This window comes from Anabrus simplex, chromosome 4 (genome assembly GCF_040414725.1).
Source record: "Anabrus simplex isolate iqAnaSimp1 chromosome 4, ASM4041472v1, whole genome shotgun sequence".
Classification (NCBI taxonomy): Eukaryota; Metazoa; Arthropoda; class Insecta; order Orthoptera; family Tettigoniidae; genus Anabrus; species Anabrus simplex.
Genome location: NC_090268.1, coordinates 444,930,295 through 444,947,109, shown reverse-complemented (window position 1 = coordinate 444,947,109; position 16,815 = coordinate 444,930,295). Strand labels below are relative to the sequence as shown.

Genomic DNA, 16,815 nt, shown 5'->3' with positions numbered 1-16,815 from the left:
TAACGGGAGGTACACCTCTACGCCACATATTTAAATCTTGCGCCAATTAGAACTCCTCTACAGGAGTAACACTGAACTTGGAACTAGACCTACTTAAACTTTTCCTCAGAAGATGTCACTACCGTAATTTTGTGATTATGAAGTCGCCAGTACTGTGTGAATTTCAACTTGTTTTGTTTTCCATTGATCAAGAAGTGTAAATATTCTCTCATAGATGTCACTACAGAAACTATGATCATGCACCCTGGTGCGAAGTGAAAGAACTTTTTTTGAAGAAATTTTGTATTCATAAATTATTTCTTTACTAAATTTTGTTCATTCATCTATGGGTTGGCAACATTTATCTTTTCTTTCCGCCAGTTTTGAATTCAGCCAATCCCTAATTTCTGTAATTAAACTGAGAGCGTGTCAGCTCTTTTCTAGTGTTGTAAAAGTGCCCCTGGGAGCAAGTGCTCCATATATTGAGGGGTGTTCTGCCATTGCATAAAATGGTGATCTTTGTAAAGCTAAGTGTGTAGCTCAGGAATTGTTAAGTGAGGACTTGAAGCCCAAGTTTTATTCATACCACCAATCTTGTCTTTACTAGACCTGTTTATTACTACTGGTACATTGTTACATTGTCATTGGCTGATTGTGAAATTTAATATATATATATATATATATAACCTTTGTTACAGTTTTAAATTAACTTCGATTTCGTAGTTAGACCCATTCACCCCGGCAGCTTCTTTCACCTCCGCTGGTCCACCAACCACGATAACTAGTTGTAGCAGAGCTTGGTTGAATATGTCTCAATTAAGCCCCTTTTAACGGCTAAACACTGCATTCGATTTGTACTCTAACAATTCTCTCGATCGCTGGAATTTTCTGTTTCTATTTGTCTAAATTTGTAAAGTTTCTGTCATCATGTCCGACCCTTCCGAAGTCCTCCATGTCGGCTACTTGCGCAAGGAGGAATTGATTAACGAATTATCTATTAGAAATGTTCAATCTGGAGGCACGGTTGCAGCCGGTACCACCAATCGTAAGGAATCCCCTGAATTGCCAATTAGTACCCCAACTTTGGGAGGAATAGATGTTGATGAGGCTCTCTCCATGATCACGGACAACAATACGGAGCTAGCATCTGTAGTTAGTTTTTTGGAAGTAAGTGATCCATCGCCCAATCAACTTAAAAGAGTACAGGCTATATTGTTCCATTTTTACCGTAGAGATAGCGATCTGTCTCTTAAGTTAAACGAAGTTCAGGGTAAGGAGGCAAGTAATATTGTAGAAGACCTTTCTAATATGTCCAGTAAAGTTAGTCAATTGTTAACTTGGTCGGCTACCCCCAAGACTCATCAAGCCGCTGTTGTATACATGGTAAGAGAAGAAGACCCGTCCAGGAATGTAGAAAGTGGAAAATCGGTAGCTACTCAACAAACTGCTGCCCCATTAGGAAATGAATCTGAGCGTCGTACATGCGTTTCACCATTCTTTTTGAACAATGCTGTCTCTGAAGCATCTTCACCCCCTAGACCGTTACCTACTATGTCACCTGTGTTCAGTAGATTGCCTCATCCTTTGGCGATGTTTCTTAGGGGTATTTCTAATTTTTCCATTAATTCCACTAATGATATAGTAGAATTCTTAACGTTTTGGGTTGAATTCCAAGATCACGCTCTAGTATTTTCTCTTTCCCCGCGTCAAATTCTTCAAATTATTTACGCTTACTCCATAGGAGTCCTCTCGGATAAAATAGTCAGAGCAATTGCTGAACAATCATCTATTGAAGACTTCCACGCCCATCTGCTAGCTATTTTCATTTCTGCTCAGGCAAGGTCTTCATTAATTCTGAGGTAATATTATAGAGTACAGCGACTGGATAAAAATCTTGACGACTTCATCCAAGACATTAAGTTCTACACAAGGGTATTTGCCCTTCATTTCCTAGAAGATCAAATTGTGCAGGCTATTGTGGAAGGCATTTCGCCACCCTATAGATCATACTTGTGTTTTTTGTCGCGTCTGCAAACTTTTGCTGAGTTAGAAGCAATGGCTGTCTCAGCCGAAGGAGTTACGTATGCCGACACATTACGTGTTGCTAAGGAGCCCCCCTCCATCCTGGAGTAATTTTCGGCCTCACCCTCGCCACACCATCACCACCCGTAAGTGCTATGCGTGTGGGTCTACGGAACATCTCCGCAACAAGTGCTCTTTGATCAAACCCAATGGGCCAAAGAATGTAGCAGGGTCATCACAAGGGTGTTTCAAGTGTGGCTCATGTAATCACCTTGCCAAGAATTGCCCTAATGTCAATAGCACCCCCTCCTGTTCAACTTCTGGTGCAACTTCCAAACAACGCAAATAGCCAAAAGTGACTAGTGGCATCGGCTGAGTCGGCGTGCTCACCTTCTTCAGGCTCAGCCCCTGCTAAACCCGGCGAAAGCTCGGGGAAACGTCAGGGCTCTTCCAATTGATCATTCGGAGGTCCTAAAGTATGTCTTAGGATTGCGGCCGAGACCCCCGCACCGGTACCTTTTCTCAAAATTGAGTTGAATAACGAACCGTTTACTGCTCTATTGGACTCTGGGTGTGTTTGTTCCATTATTTCGTCTGAGTGGCATTCCAAATTAAAGTCTGTCCGTAAATTTCCCTCAGTTATCACCGCCGCCGCTACCGTAAGCCGCCCTCGAACCCGCACCAGTGCCCTCGTCTCTTCAGCGACCATGTTCGTACGCAAGACGTGGTTACTGCCCTATAGCATCTTCTTGAATGTTGTAGTGTTATTACTGTGCGTAGGCCCTCACACAGCCTCCAAGTATCGAGTGGACTTTATCGAGGAGCTGCAGGCTTCAGGTCGGAACCTGGCCCAAGTAGATCCGGAGTCGGCAAGTTTAATGAGTGCGAACACGGAAGGACCTGCTTCAGGCCCCGTCTCGGGTCCTGCTGCATCTAGTAGTGTTAGTGTTATTAGTCAGCGCAACACACAGCCGGAGACGGTTAGCAATAGGGTCGTGCCAGAAGACGTAGTGGCAGAGCAGTCGACTAAGAAACCCAAAGTGACTACCACCTCGACGCCTCAGTCACTGCTCGAGAACTCTGTTGCTAGCTTTCCCTCCACAAGCGAAAATAACCACGAGGTGAGAAGCATCGAGGAAGTGATAAAGTGTAACGATAAAACACTGGAGCCTCTAACAGCTCAGCGTAGTGAATTTTGGGTTCACTATAATTATGTGCCTCCAAAAAGAAAATATAGGTGTTATGAAACTATAACGTATACAACTCACGCAGACTATACCTTTCTAGACAATTTGAAGTCTCTTCTAGAGCGATGGCAAGGCCCTGTGTCTCTAACCATGCATGCACCGGGGACGGACTTCAAGCCTACGTTGGCTGCTATAAGATATGCGCGCGATTGTTTGTCGCCACTTGTCGAAGAGTTTGTGACGTTCCACGTGTTCTTCGGCACACGTCACGTGCCTCGAGAAGTGCCGTACTGTTCGCTGCCTGGGCCTTGGTTCAACGTTTCTGCTAGTTCGCTGTACAAGGCTAAGAACAGGATCTTGTACCCCGTGAACATGGGACGGAATATAGCCAGGGAGTCGGCTATCACATACTACATCGAGCTCTACCCCAGTCCAGGGGTCATCCCGGCCTTCCTGGAGATGGTGAGAAGACAGGACCCACCCCTGCTGCGGCCGGGACCAAAGGTCTTCCCGCTCTCCATCTTCGAGCTAGAGAAGGGCATGCCTCTACCAGAGAACAAGACACAGCTGGTGAACATGCTAAAGAACGGCACAGCTAACCCGATCCATAAGAAGCTCTGTCCAGGGTGTCACAATGTTTCCAAATCCAAGGAGTGGATGGCTGCTAACGTCACGGAAGGTCTGCACATATTCCACATCGGGAAGCGAATGGGCTACCACATACACTGGGAGCCCATCTTCATAGGCACCCATCATGATCCGCTGTACGACGAACGGCTCAGTTGGGAAGGAAAGAGCGATAAGATGACGCAGGGGTACGTGTTGCGTGTTCTCGACTACGAATTCCAGATCCTGGGCAATGCATTTCTAGTTCACAAGCCAGGCATCAAGACATTGAAGAAAGATCCTCAACGAGCTATGCTTGCAGGAAAAATCAATGCCCTCATTAAGAAAGTGATCTTGCCCGAACTGAAGGTTCTAAACGGCATCAAGAAGGGGTGTGCAGTCTGACCAACATTTGGTGCGAGCTTCAAGCAACTTCTGCTCAGGTGACGAAAGCACTGAAGTACTTAAGTGAGATGAACGGCAGACAACCTTCTGCTTTCTTACGAAGAAGGACCTTCACTCTTTAAAGGATCTTGATTAATATTAATTTTTGCCAGTTTATGCTACATGTGAGCCTTGGAAGATTTCTGGGTTTATACAACAAACCAAAAAAGGCAGCTACGTGTCGACTGAGTTTCTTACGAGTAGTGGTACGTGCAGTAAAATGGCATTCCAACAAGATACAGTGACTAAATACTAGATATAGCGGAACCACTTTAGGAGAGCGAATGTGACTTGATTGTGTAAGTGATATCTTAATTGACTTCCATTTGGACAGCTGAATGTCCGCAACTGCATATGAGGTGAAACTAAAAACTAGTGTGTTAAGTTACCACATGTTGTGCGAGTCTACAGATAACTCTTGTTTTATTCAGTTTATTTTTTTACGCCTTTCTGGCACGTGTACTGCGGGTGACCCTTCCTAGTTGTTCCTACCAGCGAGTGTAGTGCCATTTTCGTATTTCTCTGCCTAATTCAGAGTTCTCAGTAGAAGCTGTTGTAAATAATAAGTTAAGTTTGTTGTTTGTAAAGTGATGGCAAATCCCTACATTTGGACCATTAGCTTATAGTCGCTTTGTCGTTTCCTTCAGTTAACGATTAGCATATCTTGGTTAGGAACCCGAGGAGTGTTTGTAGTATCCCGGGTTGGTCTCATCTCAATAAAAGTGGAGACAATGACATAATTTATGTGATCGTGCCCACTTGGACAACAGGTAATTGGTCCAGGACCATCAGGGGGGGTAAGATTGTAGGATATGCATTGTTTCAGGAAGTCGATGTCTTTTCCTAATTTAGCGATCTTGATCTTAAGGCCCATGTAAGAGAAGGCTTTTTGTTTAGCTTGGTACGAATAAGTAAAATTAAGCGATATTTTACAAAGGGCTATACTCCTAATTGGAGTAATGAATTATTTACTGTAAGAAAAGTAAAAGAAACATCACCGAGAACTTACTTGCTTCACGACTATCAAAATAAACCAATATTTGGTGCGTTCTATGAACAAGAACTGCAGAAGACAAAACATCCTAAAATATACCTCATTGATAAAATTTTAAGAAGAAAGATAAGGTTTTCGTATCGCGGCTAGGATTCGACGCCACGCATAATTCATGGATTCCGAAGGAATATGTATTGTAAAAAAATCAAGAGTAAGTACGCTAGTATAATATATTTTTAATTGTTTACTCTAATGTCTGATAGATTTACCATCTTATAGTGTCCTCTCTCTATTGTTGCAGACTTCCCTTGTTCAAGAAACGGTGCTGTTTGTTTTGTTGATGACAACGTTGGACATTACCTCTAGCAAGAAGATATTTTCACCTCAACTATGCAAAATTAGTTCGAAACATTTGTGTAACATGTATCTTAATAAATTATATTAAACAAAATTTAACTAAAGATAACCTCTTATAATTTTTTTAATAAAAAATTAAACTCCCTCCTTTTTCCTACTCCTTTACGTATCTGTGTTAGTGCGACGTAAAAAAATTCTCTTTAATTAGATTATCTGTCTAAGAGCAGAAAAGAAAGCAAGATAAATAAAATATATTTTTGCACTCACCTATAACGGTTCAAATAAATTAAATTCTCCTCCTCCTCCTCCTCCAGGCTCTCTCACTTCTTATTCTTCTACTATATGGAAAGAAAAAGTTAATGTAATAAAATCTTTCGCAATCCTACAATAGACGAAGTCTTGAAATAAAAAAATTAAAACTCACCAAAAATATCACCATAAAATAAAAGTTTTCACGCCGCTGACCCTTCAGCCTCTCCACCAAGATAGTACCCTAACATCATATGTCAACAAAATACTTGTGCCGAGTCCTTACTGTTTCAGTGTCCCCGCGGCCGTGCAGCGTCGTACCGCCACAGAGGTGGGGTACGGACCCACTCCACTCCAGTGATGTCAACCTGCGTACGGCGCGCCGGAGTCCATCTCCCGGCAAAGGCTGAGGTGAGGCGCACCAACCGCAAACTACTTGAGCACTGCAAACCAACTTCGCATCCGCGGCGTGCTTCACCACGACTACCCCTCACATAGTGCGGGAGAGAGGTGTCTCATGGTACTTGAGGGGTCCGGGCGACCTCAACTGGACATCGGCAGCGGTGGCTGGTCTGACCGACAGAATTATCAACATGTACCTTGCTGGTTACCGCAACGAAGAAACTCTAAAGCTGGTGGTTAAACAATTTACACAAATCTACAAAAAAACTGTGAAAATTTTCCGTTTGCTAACATCTTCAAAATTCTTCGCCAAATCAATTACAACAATTAATACCGCTTCCATGAATCTTTAACAAATCTATTGACAAGGAATCAGAAATGTTTGATTCATTTTCGATTAAACACAAAAAACTTCTTCTTTGTCACCCCTTGGAAGGACATTTGGCGGGGGGGGGGGGAGTTCTGTACCGATCAGTACACCTCTACGACGCAATTTTAAATCTTCCGCCAATAAAGTACTTCTCTACCGGTGAAACTCTGAACTTTAACAACTGAATTATTTCAACAGTTCCTCAGAAGATGCCACTTTATGTATTTCGATTTGTTTTTGAACTTTTTGTGGATCAAGAAATGTGGACATTCTCTCATAGATGTCGCTGCCTAGAAAAAAATTGGATCATGCACCCTGGTGCGAAGGAATGAACTTTCTCCAAGAAAGTTTGTATTCAAAAGTTTTTGTCTTTACTAAATTTTGTTCTTTCATTTGTGGGTTGGCAATATTAAGCTTTCTTTCCTCCAGTTTTTGAATTTAGCCAATCAGTAATTTCCGTAATTAATTTTCCTCCAATCAGAGCTTTCTTCTTAGAATATCCGTGTGTAACTCTCAGATACCCAATAAAGTTGAATGGGTGTGTCTTTATTATTCATGAAAAGTCTCGAATCTTTCACGAGGGTTTAAAACTGCTGATTTCCTCGGCTCTTCGCCACTCGAACAACATCTAGCTCTGTGTGTGAATATGTAGCAGGGGGCGGGTAGCGTCCTTTCTTCTGGAAATGGTTCTTCAACAAGGTAATGGCCGTTTAACATCTTTATTTCTTGCCAGCTCAGCAGTTTATCTATCAGGGCAGGTCCGAAAACTTTAATATGTAAACTATCCTTTGAAACATGTAAATTTTTCCGGTCTTTTCATATAACTTCAACAGTAAATAGGGGATAGAGAGTACCTTATCCTCTCAAGCTCCCCTTCACCTTGAAATTGAGGTGACTATGTTTTTGTAACCCTTCGCCTATTCCTTCTTAATGTGTTAAATTTATTCTGTCTTCGTGTCACCTCCATAGTATGGGAATAGCCCCTGCTTATCGGCCTAGCGCCACTTAGGTTTTAACAAGCTTCATGTAGGAGTGCAAGGTTAAACCTCCACTCATCTTGGTATTGTGGGGCCATTTAATTAATCTGTTCTTTTCCACGAAGGCCCAGTAGATTGGTTACGATATACCCCTGTTTATATTTGTAAGTTTTGCCTTGATGGCAGTCAATTCTGAGATCTAGGTAATGCCTTTAATAGGCTTGAAAAATTGAGAGCGGGTTAGCTCTTTTCTCTTGTGGTAAACGTGCCTCAGAGAGACTTGAGATTTAACGGTGGGAGCAAACGCTCCATTGTATTAAGGGAATTTCTGCCCTGTCGATTGTGAGCCGAGTGCTCAGGAATTGTAAAAATTAGGGCTTGTTGCCCAGATTGTCAGTCTATTTAAATCTTGGCTTTCTTGATCTTGTACCTTATTTAACTTGTTATTTGTTGTTTGTGCAAAGTCTATATCAATCTGTTAAGTTTGGCTGTTCTGAAAATATAACCTTTATTCAAATTTTAATTCATCTTTCGAAGTTGTAGTAGGACCCATTCCAGCCCGCACCTTCTTTCACCTCTGCCTTCCACGGATAATTCCGGAACACTAACATCCTTCCTTTGGTTTTGACAGCTAATATTTCTTGTTTTTACATTGGTTCTACGATTCTCTCGTGGATTTTAATCGCTTTTATTAATAGCTGATTAATACGCATCCTTCTCCTCTGCTGCGTGCTTGTTTTTATTGTGATTGAGTTATGTTGATAGCTGGGTCTCAGATTGATTTTAATTACGTGCACTGCATTCTAAAGTGTTACGCCGTCAAAAGAACGCACGCCCCCATGTCAACGTGAAGTTTTATTCGTCTCGTACGACGTGCGTAACCTGGTGAGTTTATATTATGTACCTGTCCAAGGCTTCAGTACATAAACAAGTTACCGTGCTTCATAAGTATGATATTAGAATGGAGCACCTCCGACGAGCTTCGAACTCAGCCTGGTTCTCGAAGCCTCACCTTCTCCTATTAGAATGATTCACTAGCTGAGTCGGTATTACATTATTGTCTGACTTGAGCGTTCGATGGGGCTATAAAATTTCTAATAATCTCTATAGTACGAGATTATTAATTATGATAGGAACGCTATTTCATTACTAATGAGAGGAGAAACAATATCTCGCATAACAATTTTACTATGCTAGTGAAACATATATTATTTACAACGATAGGCCATACAAGAATTTTACATATGATGTTTAAGGTGATCTCGTCGTTTAAATGTCCAGTAGTCTTTCTCTACATCTCATTCTACGTTCAATCATCTCAAACTTGAGAAGGCGTTCCCTCTCGGACTATTTACACTATTTCAGACTTTGGGAGGCGTTTCCTCTCGAATTATTTCACTCTACACTTACACTTATCACTTTACACACATATTTAATCAGTATGGCCATACCCTTCTGTAATTCTGTTTACCTGCTGAGAATTAATATATTCAAATTATATCAAGCTACGATATAAGTGTGCTAAAATCGGATGAACTGAAATAAGCATATGTTTACCATGTACACTCCCAATCCTTTGAAAGTCGTATCACAACACTTCCCTAAGTGAATCATTGACGAATAGGCGATATAATAAACACGCTCATTTCATTTGGATTTTTATCAATACACATAACGGGACATTATTTACACAACGTTGCTACCTAGGGACAAGCATAAAGCGACTTCATACCAAACATCATAAACAGATTATCATAACACTTACTGTAAGAGATAGACAAGGGCAAATACACTCCAAACATACACGATGATGCACAGACGGCACAAGCCACACGCTGTTGGTAACAGTAAGCTTTCACTGTCTCCTGGAATGAACCCAGGATCTTCTGAGATGGGGTATACCTAACCTGGAACTCCCTACACGCTGTAAATAATTAAGAAATAAATTGGAGGGATCCTTCCTTTTAATGCATATTGGAATCTGCGCGACGTTGGCAATATTTAGATTAACGCACGTAATCGCTGTTTCGAGAGGAATGAACCAGCTATTTGTATTATGTTCCCTTTCAGTGGAGAAGACACTTTCCTCCTCCCCTATAGACCGGCTCATAAATTACCAACTGCGAGCCGTCCGTATCCCACTTCCAAAGAACGGGGCATTGGCCCTTCGCACACAGTTGCTCCGCGGCAATTAGTCAGACTTTCTTTCACTTCTGGCCACAATGGCATCACACTAAATAGCGGCTCTATGTCCGGCCGCAATCAACATATTCATAACGCGGTATCCGCTTAGCGCATATTAACAACAAATTCCAAGGGAACTTCACATTCTTACTTCACAATATCCATTAAGGCTACAACCTGCCCAGCCACCCTGTTCTTCCTCTCGAGACCTCGAATAAAATGCTACTTACGGATGAACTCCTGCCACACGGGTCCAAATTAACTCATGCACTCGCGAGATAAACAATTTAACAATATATACCCAAATCTCATATCTTCATGCGTCGTTTCAGCAGCCTTAATTACTAGTCAGGAGGATTCCCTAAGAGCTTATGAAGTTCCAAGAAAAAAATCAATTTATGAGAGATCTTTGACGACTCATACTTGCTATAGAAAGATGATAACTGGAGTCATTTTTACAGAATATTAAAGCCTCTTTACTTGACAGCACTTCATACTTACTTAATCTAAGGTCCTTAGAACTGCGTCATGCATTATCGAACCCTTATAAAGAAAATGGAAGTAAAATATGGTCGTCCCAAACCAGGATTAAAGAATTCCATAAAAGACCCAAAATAAAAATGAAATTATTATTATTATCCCTCTGAAATGGCATATTAGCGATCTACATTACGTCTAAATGCAAAATTACTCTATATTTACAATGGGTAACGACCATCAAAGATATAAATACTTGGAAATGTACTTAGCCTTCAGGATACCACGTTCACAGCATTACAGGAGGGCACGCCATGAATTTACTCGGAATCCATAATGTCTTCAGCGCTATGAAGTTCTGTGGTGATCAACTGGAAAGTCACGAACATGATGGCTTGATTTCTTACCACGTTCCAGACGTCCTCTGCTACACCAGGTGAAACTTCCGCAGACAGCTAGATGTCTCGTTCTCTCTGCGACACAGGCAAAATTCAGCCATACAGCTGGATGTCCCGTTCACTCCGACGTTCTTGTAGACTCGTTATGTAAATGAGGGGAAATTATCTCATGTGAATGCGTTAGTTTGTTACACAACACAATTTAAATACATGGTTGGATCTGCTCAATGGCACAAGCATTCCAACCCAATGTCGGTAATGTCTCTGAAGCCCGACACTGTTCCCTTCTCACCTACTTATCCTTTTTATAGACAGCAGACAGCTATTCCAGGCCCTGAATACCCACTGGCTCACCTAAAAACGTCACTGGTTAGGCCACCACCGGGTTAAAACTCTCGTGTCACCTACAGTACTTCAGGCATACTCCATTTCACTTAGTCATGCGTAAGTCAAGCTCGCTACTGCGTTAGGGAATTATATAACGTGACCCTGCCCTTCATTATGCCTACAATGAACCGTTCGTTCCCTTTCTCTGTATTTCTCATTTATATCGAGTACACACACTCCACGCACTTAGATACGTGCCTATTTATGTTAATTGAGCCGTCTCAGTTTAGGCATATATGAGGGTCCATGCACGACCTCTTCTACACACGGACAGCGGTCATTACGGTTTCGTACCGTTCCTACTATATCAATTAGCGGCACACTGTACGCGCAAACATCTTACTCAGATTGTGATTATTTCCACATATATTCACAGACATTAATACATCAGTGCATTACACTGCTCAGATTACAGGATGATTTCTTCATAAACGACTCACACACAAATCACGACGAACTACTAACGAGCTGGCGTTGCACTGAAAATGAACTGGTGGTGTCTGCCTCTCAGCTTCTTCCTATATATGCGAGATGCCGTGGTACTAGCAGTGGATAGGGGGGAAACGCAACCCTTCTCAAAAGGTGCTCCGGTAATACGCAACGGAGAGTGACGAACAGGATATCAAATTGTAGCTCTTGTATTCCCAATTTCACTGAATGAATGTTATTGAAATAGCTTCCTAGATTCTCAAGCAAACTTAAAAGCGTCCCTTTGTCTCGGTCGGTGAATGATGACGAGCACAAGGGGAATACTCGAGTTAGCTGCCGCGGTTGGGTCTCAACATCTGGTAACCATTAAAACGAGCTCGTGTTACGGCGTAGTTACCGTTATCTCAATTATATAGAGCACTTCTCGGTCTCATAATGACGCGTAAAATTCCCTGATTCGGATGAATGTTTACACGTGATTATCCGTTGAATATCTTGTGATTTAATAAAACTAACAGGAAAAAAACAATTGAACTCGATGAGTTGGCGGTGGTGAATGAATGAGGGAAATAGGGTATAATGTTTGTTCTCACGTTGGATATCCTCCATGAGCTCAGCCGGTGACCCAGATTCTCTGTCACGCGATAACACGTCTCTTTTCATCTCGCTCGCGGTTGGAGTGAGAAAACTTCGAGTACAAGTGATCTTGCACCGTTTTTCGGCTAATTACCAGCAACTAGTGTTGGGTCGCGCGACTCTGGATACTGCAAATCGTGTCCCGGAGCGGGTGGAAAAATTCTAACTTGGGCAGTTTTTATCGCAGAATGACGCGGAAATGGCATATTTCATTTCCTGGGTATCATGAGATACCATAGGTGACGTTGTGAACGGTCACATCCCTCCCCTGCTTAAAATAAGAAAAATCACGGGTAGGAATTTTCCTTACCAATCAAATGGTTCTCATGTTATTAAGTGTGCATGTATCGTGGGATAGCATTTTCTTGTCTTAATGAGTATCTGGACATAAGGATACGCAAGTATTCTTGGGTCATGATATCCCTGCTAAGAACTGCAATTTAACGTCTAGGTGCTTGAAATGCCCAGGGCTTCACTCTACGGCGGAGTGCATCTTACCTGTGTCAACTGCGGTGCCAACCACACGGCAAATTATAAAGGTCCTCCTGCCATTTAGAACGCCGAGCGTCTTTCTATTGCTAAACCCTCCAAAAATACAGAACCTTCTAACTTTCAACTAACTGACAGTGAATTTCCTTCATTACCAACCCCACAGAAAACACTTCCTTTCACTCCTGCACCTCAATCAAGTTCTACTAAGGAACCCATCTCTACAAGCCGCACCCTTCTACCAACAACTATACCTACCCAATCATCTCCAACCACTCGAAATCATACTAGATATTCCTCTAGTAACATGAATCTACCTTCACCTAAGAAGAAGCTCAGAAGTACCTCTCTACCCATCCACATTTCTACAATACCAAACTCTTGTACCGTATCACACATCCAACCATCTGGTATTGCACCCATAAGCGAATTTACGTAATTAATTTATGAATTAAAAGTTGAATAATTCGCATATTGGAATACTACAGTAGGCTGTGAAGCTAGCAGTCACAAAGTAACATTCTGGCACCAGTCAGTCGGCAAGGAAATCCTCGAAACTTGTCTTAGAGCACGAACAACTTGTAGACCGACTTGAGTGCTGCATCCAATAAATTTTATGGTACCGCCTAGGAGTGGCAACTTTCTACTTGGTTCTCACGAGAAAATCACGCGTTGAGGCCTGAACTACTTAGCAGGACACAGAGACAACGATAACACCCACCAACCCTTGGGAGAAAATGGAAGCATCCATGCTGCGAAGAGCGCGAAAGTCTCAGCCAATCACAAAATTCCAAATTTGAATGTCCTGTCATAGCGGGAATCTACAGCCAGTATTTCGCTATTTGGAGCCCGGAGGAGTTGTGTAAAACAGTGTCCTGACTTTCTAATAATATTTGAAAATTTATCGGTGCGAAGGTGTGATTAATTATTGGCGAATTCATAAAATTTAACTTCACACGGAAGAGTAGTATCGCCCAGGAATTGAACTGTCATGGCGGGAAGAAACCATTCGCTGGAAGAAAATAACGCCGGTGACGCGCGCTGTCGTATGGATTACCCTGTGATCGTTTCCCACGGCGCAATATAACAAGTAAGTCAGACCGAATTTAGGAAGATTTTGTACATAATTTTTGAAGCTTTAACCTACGGATGTATGATAATGCGCTCCCAAGTGCTAGATTACTACGCCACACCCCTTCCACAGAACTATTTTCGAGGTGGGGGAGAACCGATTACAAAACCAGCGAGCAGAGTGGTGAATCTTCAGTGACTGTGTGTTCAGTGTGTTTAGAGTGTGTCAGCTAATTCAGTTAGTCATCTTTCAAATTCAGTCTTGTGTGAACTTTTCTTTTATGAACTCTGAGTCTGGTAAGAAAGCGATCAGAGACACTTGTTGGCATTGCGACTGAGCCACGTATTTTACTTGGGAGAGTAATATTTCAGGAGAAATGAACACTTTAACAAACTTTTACTTTACGTTGAGCTTATGCAGAGATAACAGGCATTAGCTACACTTTTTAACACTTGCCTTAAATGAACTCACATTACCAACCGAGATGGATAATGGAACATGTTGCGACGTAACTGCATAAAACCTTTCTAATCCACATGTAGTTTGACATTTGTTGGAAAGCTATTCTATTCTTTTGTTTTTGGAGAACGATCAGTATAAATTTCTCCACACATCATTGGAAACTGTACCTTTAGCTTGCTTTTCATCACTTACAATATACTGTTATGGCAAGCGAGATGTTTCGGGGAGAAACTAGTTAAAGCAGACAGGGAGGAGAATGACTTCTCATTAACGGAAGGCCGCGATGTTAAAGACCTTGAACAAACTGTTATGTTCCGAAGAGGTCAACAACCGGTAAGCTGTAAGTAAACAAACTGAGAGGGGTGTGAGAGACCAGCAGGAGTCGTCAGGCAGGTAGCGGAGAGAAAACTTTCGACTTCACGTCAGGAGTCTATGCAGTGCTATTGTATAATCTTCACTGAAGTGCTAGAAAATGCGAGTGTTTATGTAAATGTGAACGTGTGTAACGCCATGATAAAAATGTATCAAGTTTGCGTGTGTGAAAATTTGGAATACCACATCAGCTTCAAGATGGAATTCTAACTCATCATGACGGAGCCCGGAGGGTGATCCAACCTACCTCCAGCACCCAGGTATGAGCAACAACAAAAATAATGTGTAAATAAATATGTAGGACTGTGACTAATCGATGATCAAATGTAGCTTAGACTGTTAGATAGGATTGTAAATAATTCACATTTTATAATAATAATAATAATAATAATAATAATAATAATAATAATAATAATAATAATAATAATAATAATTTTTGCACTCTGAGCTAAGGTAATTTGCGCATTTCCTTTACGCAGATGTGTTTGCGTATTATTATGGATCATTTGTAGTAAGTCACATTGACAGTGTAGGATGCAATTTATTATTAGATCTCAATGAGTGTAATTCCTATTTTTATAATCATATAATAATCATGTTATTATAACTTTAGTTTTGAGCGATATTTCTGTTGGAGTTGTGATTCTGTAGACGCCGCCTTCTTGATTTTTAAATGCTTATTTTGCTACGTGCGCATTTAGCTTGTTTTATGTTGTGGAATCATCTTTCAGTTGACCGTTTCCGGTAGTTCTTATACCGTGTATTTTGGCGACGATATTTGATGGACGCGAGTATTTATTTCTGTGTGTAGTTGCGGTTACACATTTTTCAATAGCCGTGTTTTTGAGAGGCAATCTCGTCATTTTTAGTAAACAGTTAGTGACAGGAAGCCCTTGATGAGTCAGCTCTGATATTTTGTAACATGTGAAGCAGAGAATGATCTAGAGATCGAGCTAAGTGAATGATATCCCTGATGATCTGCGTTGATAATGGAAATGTGATATTTGGACCATGTCATGAACTGTCGTAAGAAATAGAGATGTGCACGACAGATATTTCGCCCGCCGGATACGAGCGAGGCCGTATTATGAGGTACTACGTCGAGAATAATGATGAGTAAATAGAATTGAGAGATGAATAATTTAACCAAGAGTGTTAAATATGTCACGACATGGATTATGATTGTAGGCAGAAGCCTGTATTTTGTTTCAAATAATTCCAGGGAAAGTAGATGCTCAGCAAATATGCTAGTTAGCACGAGGTATATGTGAGCAGAGCGACGAAACAATGTGCATTTTGATAGTCATGTAGAATCATGGATGACATGGAATAGCAGTAATTATTGTCCATAAAGGTTAAATAGTGTCTTGGCCAGACATTTGTCGTCTGAGGTTAGAGATTGCCGTCAAATTCACAATATTTTGCTACTCGTAACGGGGAAAAGAATATTTTAGACTCCGTTATTTGCGCATTTCATTCTTATTAATTTTCAGCAGGCAGCGATGTTGGGATCTAGTTTTGTTTATTTATTATTCTTTCTTTGTGTATCCTTTTATTACCGTTTATTTGTAGGATGTGATCGTACGTGAATTATTTGCACTTGATTTGATGTAAATAGATAGGTGTAGTTAGGCTAGTTTTGATTTCTGTATTTTCTTTTGTTGGCGCAGTGTTTCTCCATTAACAGGTCTAATTATGTAAATATGATTTCATGTGTTAGGATAAGAGATCATCGATTAGGTCATAGTCAAAACCAGAGTAGTGGTATGCTCATACCAGACATTCAGTAATTACCAAACCTTTAAAATCCACTACATTTTAATTAGGGAATGAAGTGATCTTTAATAAACCAGTTGTATAATAATTGCCGCAATGAATGAGGTAAATAAGATGGGATCTGCCTCCATCTAATAGTGGTACCACAAATAATGAGTTCGTAATGAAATGCAGTCAGCGGCAAATTAAGTAAAATTTTAATGTACAAGGATCGCTTTCATTTGAAGTGTAAACATGGGGCACTTGGCCTAATCTTTTGGATTATTTGAAGAAGTCCAGGCTATCACAGTCATGCAGGTGAAGTTTAAATGATTAAATGAGTGATTGTGACACTCAGGTTCATGTTTCGATAATTTCTTTCTTTTCTTGTTTAACCACGAGTAGTTGGAATGTCACAGTGGTTACGTGGTAAATGAAGTACGATGTTCATGGATGTTTTCTATGAATTTTTCCTCATTTGTTACACATGGTTAGTGCAGTCCACGATTATTTTAAAGTTGGGTGTTTCCCAACCGATCCACATGTTTTAAATATTTGATAAACACC

General features: G+C 41.0%; 1 protein-coding gene across 1 annotated transcript; it reads left to right on the top strand.

Moving 5' to 3' along the window:
- The first annotated feature begins 906 nt into the window (after positions 1 to 906).
- On the top strand, positions 907 to 4,249 carry LOC137500514 (uncharacterized). Its single transcript, XM_068227440.1, has 2 exons — positions 907 to 1,582; positions 2,782 to 4,249. Exons 1-2 carry the CDS (start codon positions 907 to 909, stop codon positions 4,197 to 4,199), a joined length of 2,094 nt encoding a protein of 697 aa, XP_068083541.1. The 3' UTR covers positions 4,200 to 4,249.
- Positions 4,250 to 16,815: the final 12,566 nt, after the last annotated feature.

What these genes read in the sequence shown, in the direction of transcription:
- LOC137500514 (XM_068227440.1), top strand. Translation starts at nt 907, where the DNA reads ATGTCCGACCCTTCCGAAGTCCTCCATGTCGGCTACTTGCGCAAGGAG. An exon ending in TTTGGCGATGTTTCTTAGGG is followed by an intron (nt 1,583 to 2,781) that starts GTATTTCTAATT and finishes TACTGTGCGTAG; the next exon opens with GCCCTCACACAGCCTCCAAG.